The sequence below is a fragment of the Lepisosteus oculatus genome, chromosome 10 (genome assembly GCF_040954835.1).
Source record: "Lepisosteus oculatus isolate fLepOcu1 chromosome 10, fLepOcu1.hap2, whole genome shotgun sequence".
NCBI lineage: Eukaryota > Metazoa > Chordata > Actinopteri > Semionotiformes > Lepisosteidae > Lepisosteus > Lepisosteus oculatus.
Genome location: NC_090705.1, coordinates 19,637,072 through 19,656,024, shown reverse-complemented (window position 1 = coordinate 19,656,024; position 18,953 = coordinate 19,637,072). Strand labels below are relative to the sequence as shown.

The window sequence follows — 18,953 nt, the reverse complement described above, 5'->3', positions numbered from 1 at the left end:
CTGGTCAACCACACGAGAGCTAGTTTCTTGAAGGAATTCCCCTTATGTGTTCCATGTTTTCTGTGTAAATCTTGAGTTTGGAATATTCTGTGGTTTTGGTTTCCTTGATGGTACTACATTTTATTAAATAGAAAATGTGTAGTTCTTTGTTTTCTCCTGGCCTTGTTTTAGTTGTCAGTTTATCAAGAAATGAGATACTGTACATTATTGTTGTGTTTCTGTGACCTTAGCAGTAAGTTTATCACTTTGCCTTTAAAGGTGTCAACAGTAGAATTCCTGGAATAATCCTAATTTACTAAGAGTTCGAGTTACCAGGTAATCATTATTGATGATGTATTGATTACTTTAGATCTGTTTCACCTGTTCGACTGGACTGATAAGTTGAGTCCAATAAGACTCTAAACTAGGATGCTCAGTTGTTCTAATTCAGCTTTCACAGCTCCAAGTGAATACAACAAAGATAGATTACTTTTGTCTCCATGTAAGGAGAAGAATAAAAAGCAAAGAGAAAATCAACAGTTGTCATTGAGCAAACCGACATTTTGATCTGCTTCCCAGGGTCCAGGCTTGAGTGACGCACAGATCTATGAGTTGTGCCGAGGTGTGGTGACAGCGCAGATCTCGCAGTATGCGGTCTCCATCCGCTCCAAGTGTGCCCAGGGCTGCCCCATCAACAACAGGACACTGATTGGCCCCCCTGGCGTCAGAGGACCACCTGGCTTATCTGGGAAACCTGTAAGAACTGCAGGGCTTGCACCAGTTAAACACCAGAAATGATAAGCAGACCCCGCTCTTGAGGAAAAATGCAGAATCAAAGTAAAGTGAATGAAAACTAAACCGTTTTCAAAGAACAATGACTCTTGGCACATCAAGGTTTGTTATTCATGTAAAACTGATAATGTCTGTTGTGGAGGACTAAGCTACTTTAATGGGGTACATGGCATACAGTTAGGTGATATAATGACACAGAGTCAAGATGTTTAACAGTTTGCTCTTCAGTTCATGATTTAAAAAATGATGCTATATTGCAATTTTCTTTATTCAACCAAAGGCTTGTGGTGTCTTTTTTCCAGGGGAAGGCAGGACGTACTGGGCTCAAAGGAGCCCAGGGGCTGAGAGGGCCAACTGGATTGGAAGGTCAGAAGGGAGCAGTTGGAGAGAGAGGTAAAGTCCCTTTTCTGGAGTCTCACTCCTCCACTGTCTACACTCCCATGACTGTGCAAGGGGTGGACAGGCACACTCCATTCTCTGAACAGTGTGGTGACTCTGGCCATGTTAAATCCAGCAACCCAGTTAACTTCTTTTGCTATCTGCTTCACGCACTCTGGGGAGCATGATAAAAGCTGAAAAGGTGTGGCTGTAAGGAGTTCCAGAGGCTGTTTGTTCTGTGCCTTTCCCTTGCTGTGCTCAGTTTATGCCATGGCTCTTTTATCTTCCTTTACAATGACTCATAGCTGGTCCCATCTCTTCTTGAACTCCAGGTCCAAAGGGCAAGAAAGGAGAGCGGGGTGATCCGGGCATGGGATTGCCAGGACACGACGGACCTCAGGGGCTCCGAGGTAGGACGGTGTAACACATTCATCACAGGGCAGACCTGTTACTGGGGCATGCTTACTCTGGGTTACTGCAGGATCACTGGAGGGTGAGGACTGGGAAGGCCAGTAGAGGCCTACTTCAGTGTTTCCCACCATGGCAGGCCAATGAAAATCGGTAAATCCTAGAGTAGTTTCATTGCCATATTGTCCTCTTGATGGCTGTTATAAGAACGCACACGTCTACTGCTCAATAGCGCACTTAAAAGTGGCAAATGTCCTTCCACAGGCTATCCCGGCTACGCAGGACTTGCCAAAGATGGAATCACCGGCCTGGAGGGCCCACGTGGTTACTCTGGTCCTGTGGGTCAGTCCGGCTTGCCTGGGCCTCCAGGGGTGCCTGGGGTGTGTGAGGCTAGGGACTGCAGCATCCACGCCCCTGTGGTGAGGAAGGAGCAGGGCCTGGTGAAGCACCCTTCCGCCTAACAAAAAGACTGACTGGGTGAAGGACCAATTTACCTCACCGATAGCTCAGGTGCGAGTTTTTCCATCTCGGCCTGGAGGTGCTAGAAACATCCTGCACCTTCCTGAAACTTCAGTCTGGCCACGGGTCTTGACATTTTTCTTAGAAATCACGAATTTCATCTTGTTCTTGAACCACCAAGACCGCGAAACATCATTCCACTCCGAAGAAGAAGGACCCCCTCCTTTATCCCTCCACTACTAACCCTCTGACTCTGGTCACTAAAATTCATATTTGAATCTGAAAATGTTTGTAATTGTTTTAAAGCTAATTAGATTTTGAGCTATTTAAAGATGTTTTTCATGCTATTAGTAGTGCAATGGTTAAGAGGAAAATAAAAAAGAACTGTAAATAATAACTGTAAAGTATCTTAAGTACACAAACCCATCTTAAAAATACAAGTGTGTTTGGATGTTTTCAGCAATTTACAAACCAGCAAAAGAGAACTTTATGAACCATGTTTCTAAAAAAGAGATTTATCTGAAATGAAGACTTCAATTCTAGCAAGAAAACGAAAGGATGATTTGTTTAAGCCCAAAGATGTATTTGTTAGGAACAGTTGAGCATAATAGATATTAATCAATATTACTGTCAGTCATAGATCATTTTTGCTGATTTGATTATAAGTCACATATTGTATATCTTGATCAGATAAATTGATTAAGAGCCAGCTTAGGCTGTCTTCATTAATGTCATTTGGGTTTGTGTTATATGTCATCTTTGAACATTACAAAGGAGAACAATATAAACAATATAAAGGCATCACAGTCGGATCAGTTTGAGCCAGACACATCAAAGTCCAGGTCAGGTTTCTGAAGGTTGGATTTTAACAATCACACCTTGTTTTAGCCTGTTTTGGGGTTTTGTTATCAGTTATAACTCCTTAAATACTCAGCTTAAAGCTTTTTGACTGGGACCAACATTACAAAACACTACCATGGGTAAAAAGTAATTTCTCACGTTTGTGACTCCAATAAATTCTACTGTATTTCTACACTACATATTTGATGTGATTGTATTACATTTGTCACAATATTTATTAAAATGACACAAGGAGAAATCCCACTTTCTGCTTTATTTTTATATTATTTTAATTACATCTATTTTTAAATACAGTTCGTTTCAATTACAGGATGGGTATTGGTTTCATTTACTCCTCAGACATTACTACTGACCACATCTTTTCAGTTATGTCAGGATCTCATGCATTAGAATTAAACCCATTCATTCAAAATCAAAGGACTTTTCCTACTAGAGGACAGAAGTCATAGATACTGATTTGCTTATAGATACGTTTGAAATAAGTGTGCATGGAGTTACTATTTTTCTATGGTATTTATATCAAGACATTCTGACGTTGTCCCTCCTCCCCGTTGATAGCTTTGATTTTTTCTGTAATTAAAAACAAAGGACGATGGTATTTCACATTGTTTTTTATTGTGTGATTGTGTTCCATCTGTTCCACTCCAGAGATACCTGACTCTCGTCTCCCCTTTTCCAGAGATACCTAACTCGAGTTCAGCCAGTCCCAGAGATACCTGACTCTCCTCTGCCCTTTTCCAGAAATGCCTAACTCGAGTTCACCCAGTCCCAGAGATACCTGACTCTCGTCTGCCCTTTTCCAGAGATACCTAACTCTAGTTCACCCAGTCCCAGAGATACCTGACTCTCGTCTGCCCTTTTCCTGAGATACCTGACTCTCATCTGCCCTTTTCCAGAGATACCTGACTCTTGTCTGCCCCATCTCATTGATACCTGACTCTCATCTACCCCCACCCCAGAGATACCTGACTCTGGACCACCCTACCCCAAAGATGCTTATTCCTCTCTTTCAGATCCTAGGGATTCCTGATTCTAGACAGCCCCCCTCCAGAGATGACAGGCTCTAATACACCTAACTTTGGGGAAACCTGACTCCACCCCTGCAGCAGTCACTTGAGCAGCCCTACTTGACAATTTCTTGTTACAACTAAGGACAAACCTAGATTTACTAGTCATCTTGAAATCGACGCCCTGTCTACTTCATGACGTAAGTACAACAGGGAGCTGGCAGCCAGGTGCTCAGACAGTGCAAGAAGATAACCCATGTCTTGTTTCAGTCACCAGCTGTGCCCAACATTAAGTTTGGGTTTGTGACCACACAGTATAAGACTTTTCATCTGTGATGTCCTGTTGCAACTTGATGACAAAAAAGAACCGTCAAAGGGCTTTTGGAGTCAGCATTTTTTAAACGTGTACGACATTTCTATGATCCCAAATGCTGCCGGACGTAACGGCGGTAACCTCACAAGACCGTCAGAGAGCCTGAACACAGTACAAAGTGGTTTTATTTACCTCATCCTCTAAATAATCATGTTTCCAAGGCGTCACTTCCTCCTGCAGCGGGACCACAGTGGCGGCCTCTCTCTGTGAGAGAGCTCCTGGCTCTGGAGCCAGAGACCGGAGAAGGTCCACAACCTGCTGTAGGGGCCAAGCAGACCACTCAACTGCCGGTGCTGGGGCATGCATGGACATCAACATTGGTATGGTCTTTCCAAGGATTTTCCATTCATCCTTTCAAATGACAGCTTGAACAGATTTTGTAAGTCTGGTAAACAAGAAGCGAGATACTTAAAAAAATTCCATGCTGAAAATAGAAAGTGGAAGTGAAACCAGCCAGGCCTTACAACGTCATCCCTCCCAATGCAGCAGAGAGTTTTCAGCTTGTTTTTAGTAGTAGAGGAAAAGAAGATCACTTTCAGTTACACCCTACTACAATACCCTGTTTCTTCTGTCATTGTTAGTTTGATCATTTCATCCTTTGCTTTTTTTTAAATTAGGCTGTCACATCAAAAGAAGAATTTATTTAACCAGAGTAACTCAAACAGAAACAACAGAGAGTTTTTCAGTTGTCACGTGACAAACGCAAGTAACAGTTGAAAAACTGATCTTCCAAAATGATATGTGAATAAAACCTGAATAAACCCTGTGGAGCCATATGAGAGAGAGTCATGTTTTGGCCACACTTGATTTCATGCTTGCTTTTCTCTGCACCTACGTAATGATGTCAACATAGAAACAATAATCAATATTTGCAGTTCTAAGTTGGACAATGATAGCCAAAAGGATTAAGTGTTTAAGATTCTTGGGGAAGCCTCCCAAAAGTAGATCAATACAGATTGATAATGATATATTGAGAATATTCAGGTGACAATAAATCAATACATCCCATTGCTGTTATTCTGCTCACTCCTGACACCAGCAGTATGATCAGTTTTATGATCAGTAACATACAGCATAAATTTCCATGAGAAATTGAGCCAAAGGGACTGAAACTCGTGGAAAATTAGCACTTGTCTAATTTAACTGGGGTAATTAATTGCAAATACTAACAGACAAAGGAAAACGCATAACCATAAATAATAAAATGTAAGGGAATTGAAGAGGTCAGTCATCTTTAAAACACTGAAGGTGCTGTACTACAGTATGTAGCCCCTGGTACTGTATATAACTCATCACAATATTGCATCTACGACAACTTGCATCGTAGTTGAAATCCCAGATACTTCTGGGAAATATCTCACACTGTGGCATTTGAAATTATTTTCGTATTTTTTCAGTTCTAAAATGGATACATGGACAACACCGCATGCGACCAAATTTGCTCCTAACAACGTTGCAAAGAATACATCATGTGTCCACACTAACACTGAGAACCTCCAGTTTCGAAAACTACGTCTATTTGTCTATTTGTTTGCACTTCAGAACCTCAATACAATTTGGCTATTAATTTGAAATGCTGCCAGTTGCTTACAATAATATCAACAGCCTTGATCTGAATCAGTTATTATGTAGGTCAGTCAGTCAAATATTATTATATATCTTTACCATTTCATGAACTGATGAATCCTAGCAAGAAATAGTAAAGATTCCAGGTGAAGTAGCTCGAGTTCATTGGATGTGATACAAATGCGCTGCGCAGTCTTACAGGAAACGATTCACTGAACTAGTGAATAACTATTTCTAATTATTTTCTGAATGTATAAAACCTGTTTCAGATGAAGGGTATGCAACTACAAATGGGCAATTACAGAACATAAGACTATAAGAAAAGTAACGAAGAAGGCCTTTTGGACCATTCTGTTTTCTAGCGTAGTTGCTTATTATTCTGTGAATCTGCTCCATCCAGTCCTGGAAGGAGCCCAGGAACCTCTTCCCATCACACGGTTGGGCATCTTGTTCCAGACTCCACTCACCCTTTGTGTAAAGAGATGCCTCCTGATCTATGTTCTAAATGTGCATCCTCTTCATTTAATCCTCAGCTCTGTATTTCATCATTGGTTATCAATAATGGCTGGATTGTTGCAACAAGTGATTGCCAAGTCAAACCACTGCTAAAATTATTTGTTTTGTTTTTTTTATCCTGTCAGTGCAGGTCATGTCATTAAGTCCAGGTGTCACTGCTGATTCTGACATGGTCCATTAGATTGATATTGGTGGGGGTGCAAAGTCTAGAAAGAGTTGAATCACTGATCATAACACTGTATTTTTATTGCTACAGTATGTACAAAAAAAACATACAGTTCAATCATACACCCATAGTCACAAACACAAGCATCTCCAAACATAATAACTCTGTATCCAATTCCCAAAATGGTTTTGCAAGCTTCTCCCCACACCACCCCCAGTAATAAAAAAAAGGAAAAGGTGTTTCAGACCCTTCCACCCCTCCAGACCCACTGTAACTCAAAAACAGGATCCTCTTCCCATCAGCCTGCAACACCCTATGGGGCAAGATGGGTCACTTTTCCTGGGCTCATTTTGTATTTTTCTTTCAATGTTTAAAACCACGTGTGTTCAGTGGAAAACTGGAAAGGACAGAAAATATTCTGAAAATAAGGTAAGAACCCCGCTAGTTTCATGTAGCTAGACATACAGCTACATGAAAAATAGAACTAATTATTAAATGATCCAGTAAAGGGGAAACATCCAAAATGAACACTTCACACCATAACAATTGAATCATTATTTCCATTAATGATTACGCTAAGGGTTCTTACAGTAGTGGAATAAGTGTATACATTGGATTAGTCTTTCAACTGGCATATCAGGAAGATCAGTGTCAGCCACAAGATAAATTAGAAAAAATAATTTACTTCAAATTAAAATATAAAGGCTACATCACATTTCAGGTGGGATACTTTGGACATCAGTGACAGCAGCGAGAGACACATCTTTTCTCCAGAAAGCCCTGACTTTCCTGCCAGGCACAGTGCTGTATGGGAGTCACTGTCAGAGAACTGAGTCTTAACATTAACCGACAATTCCCCACAAATGTATACATGTACAATATTTGGCTCCAAGCAGTGAAGTATCACATTGTATGATACTTATATCAAGGATCCCTTATTCTTGCAGAACATACCAATATAAAAAGAACAACTGCAAACAGACCCACGCTGAGACAAAGTCCTGAAAAACAGAAAGAAAAAATATTTAACACCATCCACAACAATTTTACGTCTGCACTGAAATCACTGTGAACAAAATATCTTACTAGTGACAGTCAAGAATAAAACTCACCACCATCTAAATATTTTAAGACGCATCCACAGTATGTTATTCATTTCAAGTAGAGGGGTAAGTATCTGGTAATGCAGTATCTGGTACTAAAACAAATACAGTAATTGGATGCATGCATTGAAATCACTAGAAGACCTTCTGATGTCCATGGGTCATGGTTGTGAAGGCTCTTGATGATCACGAATGACCATAACTGACTGTCAATGCTGTTTTCAGGTACATCATCTTTCAATTAGACAGATCTATAACTTAGCTTTAATTACAGAAAAACTATAGGCTGGCCTAAGAGCAAACAGCATGTGACAAAAATGTACTTTGAGTTGTTAACTTTCAATGTTCACTAAAAGAGGTATGAAGTGCTCCATCTGAGAGTGGACGCTACAGTATCAACATCCACAGTAGGAAGGCCACAATAAGGTATGGTATCAAATAAAAGGTACTACTATACCTATGCGTTTGTTCTGTCCAAAGCCTTTGACTTTCTTACCTGAAATACACAAAAAATGTTTCTGTTTAAGAGAAAATAAAAATGCAAAGAATACATCATGTGCCCCCACCAACACTGAGAACCTCCAGTTTCAAAAATGAAGTCTATCTATATGATTATCAAACAAAAATAGAGTAGATATTAACAAACATCCTCCAGGATAATTGCAGTCAACAGTGTTTAGTTATCTGTTTTTAATCAGGTTTGATCAGTATGGTTTTATTCCACATTTCATGGGCACAAGATTTTCTTTTCAATCACCTGTGAAATGAAAAAAATGTTACCCACCATTGAAATGCACTCTGACTTCCTTCCAGGTGTTCTGAAAAGGTACAAACACAGGTCAAGTAAAAATGACACGCCTTTTAACTCAAAGTATAAGATCTCATTTTTTAGTCACTCCCTCCAAATACCTTGTTGAGCCTCTGTGAGCAGTACCAACAGCTTGGACTGGGTGTGGGATATATTCCACAAGTTTCAGAAATATTTTCTGCCCAGTCTAGTCTCACTCTGATAACAGGATCACGTTTAGCTGAGGCTGCAATGAGGGTCATAGTTTGTAAGACTAACATCTGTGATCTGGGGATTATTCTCGCCAGCAAAGGCGACAAAATTGGCTTCTTGAGGCAATCGTGTATCGTCTGCCACTGAGCGTCTAGTCATCCAATTGGATGTTTGTAATATTTTACATTTTAAAGCGAAAATAAAATCAAAACTATATGTACTAAGTTTCCATCCTTTGCAGACACTGTCCACTGACCTCTGGGGTTTTCATGAAAGTATTATGTAAATTTGGAATGGAGTTTTCTTGATTTGTTTATATCTTTTTCCTGTAACTTGTTAGAAAATCCAGAAACCCGTGTTTCCAGAAATCAGTACATCTAGCAGCAACTTACTGTATCCTCAGAGCACACAACAGTGAGAGTGAGATCTACACACTGGTTGAGCTGGATCTTCCCAGAAGTGGACCATGTACAGGGACTCCTGCATTCACTCTTGTTGTGGAAAATTGAGACTGGAGAATTCTGTAAATCAGGAAGAAAGTCACACTAATGCAAGCAGACATTTGCTTGTGCATATACTGTACAAGATACTGTAGAAAGTTTGAGCACATGTGTAATGTATTTCTGCTGCTATGAATTTTATTACGTTTCACTGTCACACAATGACATTTTAGACATTGTGAGACATGGTCAGATATACCATATGTAACAAATGTGTTACATGTTACAGTTGTCTAAAGTAAAGAATGGTACCTGTTGTCCTGTACCCCCAACACATTTGAACAGAGCAGAAACACTGAATGGGTTCCCATCTTTCAAAATCCTCTTATGCTTAAGATTATGCTGAAGATAATGAACACAGTCCTGGGGATTTCTATAGACAAAAGGGATCTTTTCACCCTCAATCTACAGTAGTTCAATCATCCATCTTTAAACCAATTCTTCCAATTCAACATTACAGCGGAGGTGGAGCTTATCCTAGCAAGCAATGGGTGTAAGGCAGGGTACACCTGGACACGATGTCAGCCCACTGCAGGGCAGACAGACACAAACACGCACACATTCACATTAGGAACAGTTTATCCCAGAAGCCAATCAACTTACCAGTAAGTTTTTGGACTGTGGGATTTAAACTAGAGCACCTGGAGAAAATCCACACAAACACAGGGAAAACATGCAAACTCCACACGGCTCTGGAATTGAACTGTGGCCCTAACCACTGTGCCACAATGCTGCCACCTCACTCCACTAATTTCTCAGATCAACACTGTATTAACACACAATCGACCTGCTCTTACAGTAAATCTCTTAACACCAGTTCCACATTCAATATTACAGGATAAATGAAGCTTGATTGGTAGAGATTGATCATGGAACAAAGAGGCTACTGTAATGTATGTTTTAGGACTGCTAAAACCATAAAAGACCAAGCAGCAGAAAGCTGTGCTGTGCTTGTCTGACCTCGTTTCTTTCAAAAGAACACTAAGGTTGCATATCAAATTGCACAGCAGGTTCAGCATTCTAGTGCGTCCTTGACAAGACCCCTTTTAACACTCTGACCCTTCAGCGGTTGTTAACAGCATGGTCTTCAGAAAGGTCATACAGCTGACATGAGGCTCTTCAAGAACAGTGTTATTGTGGACAGGAAGTCTTACACTTGTCTTCAGAGTCCATGTCTGCTCACAGTGCTCAATCCTGTAGTCTTCAAGCAGGTAGGACACTTCATATATGTGCTCTCCGTCTGGGCAAAAATATTCTCTGTACTTTTCAATGATGACCGAGGTGCATAGCGCTGAAAGAAAGGGGATATCAGTGATATCAGTAAGAAACAAGTTATCAGTAATGTTGGCAGAAAGTATAGCTCAATCAGCTGAACTACTGACTTTTCTCCAACCCTTCGACCCTGGTTTGAGTCCTGTGTCTCTCTTGAATATTTTTTTTACCAAATTCCATGCAACAAGTTGATATGGTAATAAAGTATTGACCTTGTACAGGTACAGAATTTACACTCCACCTTAGACGCTCCACCTGCTTCAAGCTGTTTTGTGCTTGAAAGAAAACTGGAAAAAGGTTATTTTTTACACCTTTTCTAACTAGCAAATGCTGCAAATGTCAGTTTAGCAAATTAAGAGACAGTCAAGTGGGGGGATTATTGTATTTATGGGCACAACAAGAAACAACACCCTCCACAGAGTTGACTTAAATACAGTAATATACTGTATACACTTTTGCTCATTTTAATTATAAAGGGAACATGTACTAGAGTAACAAACAGTAAAACTACTAAGTTATAGACCATAGTGTACGTCTTGTTATGATAAAACATAATAAAGTCTGGCATACGTGAACACTATTCTGAAGTGTTCAAACTCAGAAAAGATTGAGTACAATAAACTGAATTCACCCTCAAGGTTTATATGGACCTGTGTTTTTGAATGTGGTGGCTAAGCGATCTTCAGTGAATGGTAAACTAAAGGTGAGCAAAGTCAGCATTTAACCTCAGAACCGGTGTTGTGTTCTGAAAGCGCAACGCCCAGGTAAGAAATTATTTTTGAAAAATGCTTCTGCTCCAATTTGAAACGGCGGTGTTTCTGATGGAGGACGAACAAAACAGCAGGGACGAATGGTCGTCGTTAACTTCGTCGTTATAAATAAGGCGATTAGGAGATGTGTAATTATTAATATCCCGTGCCCTTACACCGCCTGCATTCATTTCACATAAACCATAGCCTATAAAGGTTAAATCAGACTAGAATTACTTGGAAAACAATATGAATGGAAAATTTCAATTAAAAACAATAAGATATTTAAAGCATTCAGTAGTATTTTACAAAACAACGTCTAAAAGGGGAATTTTTAAATCTTTGTGACTCAGAAAAGTCCTTTTAGGGGAAATCCCCATTGTTAACTTGTGTAGGGAGGTACTTTCATTGGGAAATTTATCTGCCTAATTATTGTAAACAAGAATGCGTCCTGTCAGCCATGCTTTAATGTTAATCTTATTTTTATTAATTATCCATTAAGGAACTGATTGATGATCTTATTTGCTTAATTAATCTCACGAGACGAGATCACACATAACCCCCCGCAGTTAATGACAAGCAGCCAGCGAGCAAGCGGAACTCGTGACCGGCTACGTCACACAGTCACACATACCGAAACACAGCGGCGTAGGCGAATCTCTCCTCTCCCAGTTCCCCAGTTTAAAATTAGATTACACCAGGTTCGCCTACAGTACATGTTCTACTCTGCAAAAGTCAGAATTGCAGTGCAACTAATCTCCGTTCCAAACGACGTTTTCGAAATGCGCTTTTGAAATGTTCGGATTACAGTTTACACATAGAAATAATACCTGTGCAATAGAGTAGTTTAAAACCTTAACCCACGGCTGATTTTATTTGTATATAATTTATACGGATTTTATTTTTGGTCAATTATAAGTCTCTACTTTCATAAGCGGATGCTATTAAGTCGCTTACCTTGAAACAAAAGAAAAACTCCAGAAGCTAAAAGCGAGTTCATTTCTAATCGGCTCTACAGGAGTTCTTAAGGTCGATAAGAAAGAGTATATTGAACTTTAGGACAGCCTCAGCCCCGCCGCTACAGTAGGTATTCCCCCTGACGTCACCAAGGCTGTTTATATCGCTGTAGGTCCTCCGTGTCTCATCATTTCACTTTACTTTCTGTGAGGCGGTGCAGAAAAGATGTGGTTCCTACCGACCCTCGTTTTTGTCAGCGGTAAGATAGATGTGTTTGACCTGTTTTTTTTTCTGTATTGTCATTTTTTTTTTCCGCGCAACGGAGTTTGATCAACGCGCTTTTCATTTCAGGCTTGATTGGCGTCCGTTCCTCAGGCGCCCCGGTGCTGGAGGTGGAAGAGAGCTGCGGAGGCGACACCGTGCTGACCTGTGTTGTCACCCCCGAGCCCGGGGTCCAGTACAGGAGCGTGAGCTGGTACAAGGTGAGGCACGCTGAAGGGCCAGCGGTCCATTCTGTCCCTGTACCGTGCACCCGTTTTAGCTCATTTAGCTGATTTACTGTAGCTCATCTAAAGCGCGGTTCCACTTTTATTTAGTCGCAAAGGATGCCTTTGCCTTGACAGCAAGACATAAATATAAAATACTTTGTGAACGCGCAGTGATTCAGTTGTTCAGTTGATTCAGCCGCAAAGAATGTTTAATGCCGTTTTAAAAGTACAGTAATTGCCTCCTTAATCTGAAACAGTTATTCACGGATTTTCTTAATCTCCTCGATTTTAGAAGAGACGTTTGTTGAACACTTTCCTTGTCCCAGGTAGCGGTAGTGTAATACAGGATAAAACGGTGTTCAGTTTCTCCTTCTCTGAAAAAGTGTGGTGCGCCTGAGTTTTTTAGGATATATACTCACGGCTCGAGACTGATCGAACAGTTCGAACTGATCTGCTTCTGTCACCTTATGATTGGGGTAGGGGGAATCTAACGGAGGACCCATAGTAAGATTTTCTTCTTATTTTTATTTTAGGTAACCGAAGGCCTTAATCCGCTGTTAACTGGGGTCATCAAAAACAACTTGTTGAAAAATTCCTCGAGGAAGTACATTGGCTTCAACCGAACAGTGGAATTGCTCCAAGATGGGTCCCTCAGCCTGGTTCTGAGGAATATCACAGAGGAGGACAGTGGGAAGTACAGCTGCTTTCTGTCGGCTCCACTGGGAAAGCAGAACAAGGAAGGCTACATCTCTCTCCGAGTGACTGGTGAGTATCTGCGGAGTGAAATCCTTTGGCTTCTGCTGTTCCCGTCTGGAGAGCTGGGTACACATCATTCACCAGAGCTGCTCTTGCGTTTGCAGAGTGTGAGGTCTTGTATAGTGGCGTCATGGCTTTGCTGCTGAGGATCAGACCCAGATGAGAATTGCTAACGTTTCTAGATTTAAATTGCTCGCTCATTATCCACCAGAGCTGATCCTGGTCAGTGTGGATTTATTAGACTTGCTTGATCGAACTGGACTAAAAGGGATACCAATATGGGCACATTTGCCATGTCAGACATTGGAAGGAAACTGTTAAACATCAAGTTGTTGGAATCCTTGTCAGCCAGTAATCCTCAATGTTGAAGTTATGAAATCTGATTACCAGTTTGCCAAGGACATTGGGAAAACCCTGAGCACACAGCCAACACTGGACTTATGTTGAGGGTTGTACACGTCCGGTTAACCAGGCAGGAAGCTCTCAGGCAAACTAAGGCTTTTGCATGTGGGACATTAAAGGAAAGTGAGCAACAGTTTGCTCATATTGAGGAGGAGTACCTGGGTCTCATACCAGACTATACAAATTCCAATACTTTAAATTTTAGATTGTCTGGTACTGAAACAGACAGAACTCAACCGTCCAACTGCAGCTGATAAAAACATGCCAGTAATATCTTGCCATGTGTTGAGTGTGGACACTAATTGTCTACTAAAAGACCCACCAGGGTGGGCCCTGCTCAGTCTCTTGGTTCAGCAGGCAACAAATACCCTGGCAGAGACTGAGTGCTGCTGTTCCAGTCACTCACTGGAAAACTGCATGGTCCCTCCCTCGCTGACTGAGGTCCTTCATAGCCGGACTGAACACCAGAGCACGCTGCATCTCTCTGAGGTCATGCTGTTTAATATGAAGGAACAGCGCACCAGACCGGTTCACCAGAGTAACAGCACAACCTGTCCTGAAAGCAGGAAAAACGGGCCTGATTGTTTTTGCCATTTTAATGAAGTTCCTTTATTAGAAAAAAAAAACCCATATATTTCAAAGAAAAAAAGGGAACATTCTGAAAGGTCTAGCGATTTATTTAGAGAAGCCTTCACGTTATTCAAAACTAACAGCTTTCTTTTTTTGCTATTGTAGGTTGCACTGATGAAATAAAAACCAACTACTTGGATGCTGTCTGGGAGGTTGTGGTCCGAGTACTGTGGCTTGCAGTTTCGTTCCTCGTCTGTTTTTTATGCTGGGTAAGTTTCTTGTCAATTTAGGGATTTAGGGATTTGCGTAGGGTAGAATACACTTTGCTGTTAAATTATTGGAAATGGCACTTGGCCACACAGTAATATTGGCTTATGAAGTTATTGAGAGCGCTGAAAGAATTTCTAAAATAACTGAGGCAAGTGTAAAAGGTCCTAGAGGATTGTGTGTGGGAAAGCAAGGCAGTGATTGTGATTAACCAGTGCCTGAAAATCAATGGCTAAATAAAACAACAGCATTAAAAAAAAAGCTGGAAATTGACAGATAATGAAATGGAATTGTTTTGTAATGCCTGGTTGCTAAATCTAATTATAAATATTAATATCGTGGTTGTGCTGTGAAAGTCACAATGTGTGAAGAGAAACATCAGCTCTTGAGCGTGTGCTGATACATCGTTGTGCTCTCTCAGAGGTGTGTGAAGAATGTGCTGAGAGGCAGTGGACCGCAGGTGAAACAGGTTCTGAAGATGGATCAGCAGAAGACGGCTCTGGAGACGATTCTGGTGACCAATCAGAGTGGTGGAGAAACACAGCCCACTGGTGGAAAGCTGTGCCGACCTGAGGATTTCTGGGTTTGACAGTACTGGGCTGTTCAGAATATCAGTCTACCTGGCTTCTAGGACAGGACAAGAGAGAAGAGAGCAGGGGTGGAAGTAAGTTCTCTCGGGATTCTGCTCCGAGTTGGCCATGTCTGGCCTTGTGGGAGACAGCCTCAGGAGGATGGACAGAGGCCGACGCAGAGGAACATCACAGAGATACACTGAGAGAAGGATAAAGAAAAGACTGATTTAAAATCTCTGGCGGTCTGTCTGTTTGTCAAGAGGACAAAGAGAAGAGAAAGGGTTCATTCCATCTGAAAACAAAAACTGCTGCCAATTCCTGGAAATGTGGTAAATCTCTTTCATCCCAAGAAAAGCTGACCAGACTGCGATGCGGAGATCCTGGATGGGGTAGCAGATGAAAGCAATGGCAAACTGATGTGGGCCTTGTACTTGCTCAGACAATACCCCTCAAGAAGCTGAAACGGACTTTGCGATGCGGACTTTGTGTGCTGCTCAGCTGTTGTTCCAAAAAGCAGCAGCACTCAGGAGCTGATGGAAAGGACAAAAGATCCCCGCTTGGTGTCTGTTCTGAAACAATGATCACTGCCTATGGCAGATTAATGCTAAAAGAATATAATGACAGAGAGGTACAACTGTTTCTTGTCTACTGTGATAAATAATGTGCATTGTTGAGAAAATCCTTGATTCTGCACCCAATAAGCTATAAACATACATGTTTGGATTGATGTGCCTAAAAACATGAATTTTGCTGATTTGATGAGTATTCTGAGGACTGAAGACAACTTTTCTTGCACTGCAACTTTCTACTTTATAGACATTATAATGCAACCAGGGGCTGTGTATTCTGTTTTAGCTTTATACAATGGTTTCAAGAGCTGGTTTTACACTAACATTCACCAACACCAGCACCAGTCTGATCAGGAAAAGCAAAATGTATAATTTGTGCATTTATGCACATCTGTTTATTTTCATTTGTAGAGAGGCGTCAGTTTCCTACTTTAACGTCCACTGAAATTGAACACTTGACTGACTTACAGCTAACTTTAATGACTTCCTGAGTTTTGAAATTGTTCTCGGCCTTTGACCATTTGTATGTGACCCTGGGTCTCGCACCCAGTTCCTGGAGTGCCTGAGGTCCTCTGGGTTTAGTTCTCATGCGAGACACCAGTTCTTCAATTAATATAATGATTTTCTTACTTAGAAAAGCTCTTCTTGTGAGCAAGTTCTCATCCCGAACAGCTCTTGCTGTTGCAGGGAATCGACAGCAGCTGCTCAGGCTGGGCCTTTCAGTGTGGTTTGTGCTGTGGAATAAAATACAATTGCTGTCATTAATAAATAAAACACTGTTTTTTTTTATGATTGCCTCATCTCGACTGTTGTTCTTCAGTGAAACTCATAACCTGTATTTTATAAAGAAAACTGGCTTGCCAAAAACACAAAGTGCTTCATTAGAACATAAGAACGTTTATAGACAAGAGTAGGCCATTCGTCCAACACAGTTCTTCTGGTTGTTCAGTAGCCAGGGGATCAGTTTCTTATGGTACCCATGGCTGGGTTACAAACTCCCACAATACTTTGCGTTTACATGAAATAATTCCCAGTGTTTAAATGCACTTCTGTAGTTTCCATTTCTGTCTTCTGGGATTTACGCTGAATATGTAAAACCACGTAAAGCCATCTTCAGTATCTTTTTTAGATACTGTTTGCTTTTTTTATTCCTTCTCCGCATTATCTGAAAGATGGAAGCAGTGTGTCAACATAAACTCCTAAGTCTTTCTCACAGCTAGGAGCTTCTAGTTCAGGGGTTCCTGTTTTCTGCTAACACTTTTTGCTGGTATTGATTCCAAACAAATCCCAGCACCTGATTGCAGTAAATGTCATCTGCCCAGTGTTTTCCCAATTTTGAATTGCATCTTCATCATTTTAACTTTCATTTGTTGCTCCTACAGTTTGCTACAGTAGTTCTATGTTTGAATCAAATGTTATCAGTTTACTAACTATAGAAGAATCTAGATTCTGCTAACTATAGCAGAATCTAGATCATTGATATGAATTGGGATGAAAACTGTTTCTAATACATTCATTCTAATTAGTACTCCACCAATTACATTTGAACAATTTAAACATTCATGATGGAAGGGTGACTTACGTGAAGGATGGAGTTGCAGTGTCTTAAATTGATACAGCCCATACTGCATTATACAGCTACAGAAATGTGAAGTCTCTTATACAGTAGCTGTGGATAACTAGATCTCACATAAAAAGAACACAAAAGATGTAATAAATTCAGATGTCACTAAAAGAAACAATAGTTGTTTAATAGTTAGTATGAAATAATTGCAGAGCACTGATGTTCTTCAGTAAGGACAGACTTCAGGCACTGCCCCTGGTGTTCTCTCCTGGACAGTGTCAGTCTATGAAGGTGTCTTCCCCCTGCTGCTCATCTTCTTGGTGTGCTGTGTGAGCTGGGTGTGAGGGGTGGGGCTCTAGTATCCAGTAGCTCTCTGTCTCTCCCTCTCTTCTTTCTGCTGACAGCCTGGGCAGGGTCGATTCTGCAGCACAAAGTTACAAATATTAGACAGTACTCTTCTCTTTCATGGCCAAATCTAATTTGAAGTCAAGTCATTGAACTAGTAGAATGGGGTTATAGACAGTATCAGTCTGGGCTCAGTAGGGTCCTACTCAAAACATAACTTCTGTAAAGCCAATATAATTTAGCAGATATGAAGCCCTGAAGACAACATGAAAAGGATGGGTCATGTGTTCATCCTGTCCTGTTCTGTATCCTGTGTGTGTTTCCATGAGTATGAGGATCATTCAGTGACTGAATTACGTGTGTTCCTAAGACTGAAGTGGAGTTATATCAAGTCTGACCATAGAGACTCTGACCCGTTTCTGTGTGAGACGCCTCTTGATCCAGACCAGGACACAGCACAGGAGGTGAAGGAGCCCACTGTGCTCCACACACAGACGGCAGCCTGCCCTCACTGTCTCTGTGGACAAGGGGTCCAGGGTCCTGATCATCTGGGCCCAGCTCTCAGAGCTCTTCCCCTGGGCTGCACTGGCGGCAGCTTTGGGGTCAAAGGCCAGTTTTGGTCCATTGGGTTCCTCTCCCTTCCTGTTGTTGACCTGAATCTGACAGTAATAGAAGTAAATTTGAATAGATTAAATGAGGAAATTCTGAGGAATTTAGGAAAATAGAGTTGTAGTCTGTAAAGTGTGTTTTATCCCAGATATGAAGATGTTCCATTGAATTCATAGTACCTATTTTTTAGTTATTTATCATGGTAGAAAATAGCTTCTTAAATTGTTTTTACTCTGCCTTGGAAGCAGAAAGAGAAGTTATTTGGCCTGCTGTTTCCTACCAGTGTTTCTTCCACTGTGAGCTGCCCAGTCTTCTGTTTGTCCTTCTGCAGCCCCCACAGCTCCTCCTCCTGTCTGATCAGCAGTTCAGCCTCAGTGGGCACCAAGCAGAGCTCTACAGAGACTGGGACACTCTTTTCATTAGCAAACTGCCCTCCCCACACTAGGAGCCCAAAAGCTGCCAGTAGACTCTTCACAGCCTGCATCCTTTTACTATGGTAGCCAGACACTAAATGCCCAGTTTACCTCTGGGTTTCTGCTTTTAAAAGATTGGAACCTTCATGTCAAGGGTTCTGATGACATCACAAACATGGAGAGCTGTGATGCAGCATGATGATGTAGCTGTTGTCATGGTGACCAAATAAACTTGCAGGGACAGTAATACTGAGTTTATCAAGGAGGGCTGGGCATTTCAAACCAAAAAGGCAGACATTACTAAAAAATCAG

The 18,953-nt window shown here is 41.2% G+C and overlaps 2 protein-coding genes and 1 long non-coding RNA gene across 4 annotated transcripts in view; 2 read left to right on the top strand and 1 right to left on the bottom strand.

Annotated features, from left to right (window-relative positions):
* LOC102694825 (collagen alpha-2(IX) chain) overlaps positions 1 to 2,750 on the top strand; it is a 38,567-nt gene extending 35,817 nt beyond the window's left edge. For both annotated transcript variants that reach the window (XM_069194974.1, XM_015357122.2), the window contains 4 exons: positions 559 to 735; positions 1,074 to 1,164; positions 1,482 to 1,559; positions 1,822 to 2,750. In XM_069194974.1, the coding sequence (XP_069051075.1) occupies positions 559 to 735; positions 1,074 to 1,164; positions 1,482 to 1,559; positions 1,822 to 2,018 (543 nt within the window). In that variant the 3' untranslated portion in view covers positions 2,019 to 2,750. The remainder of the gene's footprint in view (positions 1 to 558; positions 736 to 1,073; positions 1,165 to 1,481; positions 1,560 to 1,821) is intronic.
* A 9,373-nt stretch (positions 2,751 to 12,123) lies between these two features.
* cd83 (CD83 molecule) lies at positions 12,124 to 16,499 on the top strand. The gene is made up of 6 exons (XM_015357140.2): positions 12,124 to 12,212; positions 12,298 to 12,345; positions 12,438 to 12,568; positions 13,108 to 13,339; positions 14,468 to 14,571; positions 14,991 to 16,499. The coding sequence occupies exons 2-6, from the start codon at positions 12,312 to 12,314 to the stop codon at positions 15,156 to 15,158; spliced, it is 669 nt and encodes a 222-aa protein (XP_015212626.2). The 5' UTR covers positions 12,124 to 12,212; positions 12,298 to 12,311; the 3' UTR covers positions 15,159 to 16,499.
* Positions 16,500 to 17,442: 943 nt separating this feature from the next.
* LOC138241461 (uncharacterized) lies at positions 17,443 to 18,752 on the bottom strand. Its single transcript, XR_011190688.1, has 3 exons — positions 18,509 to 18,752; positions 18,033 to 18,278; positions 17,443 to 17,695 (listed from the first exon to the last, which is right to left on the bottom strand). It is a non-coding gene; the product is annotated as an uncharacterized lncRNA (long non-coding RNA).
* Between the last annotated feature and the right edge of the window lie 201 nt (positions 18,753 to 18,953).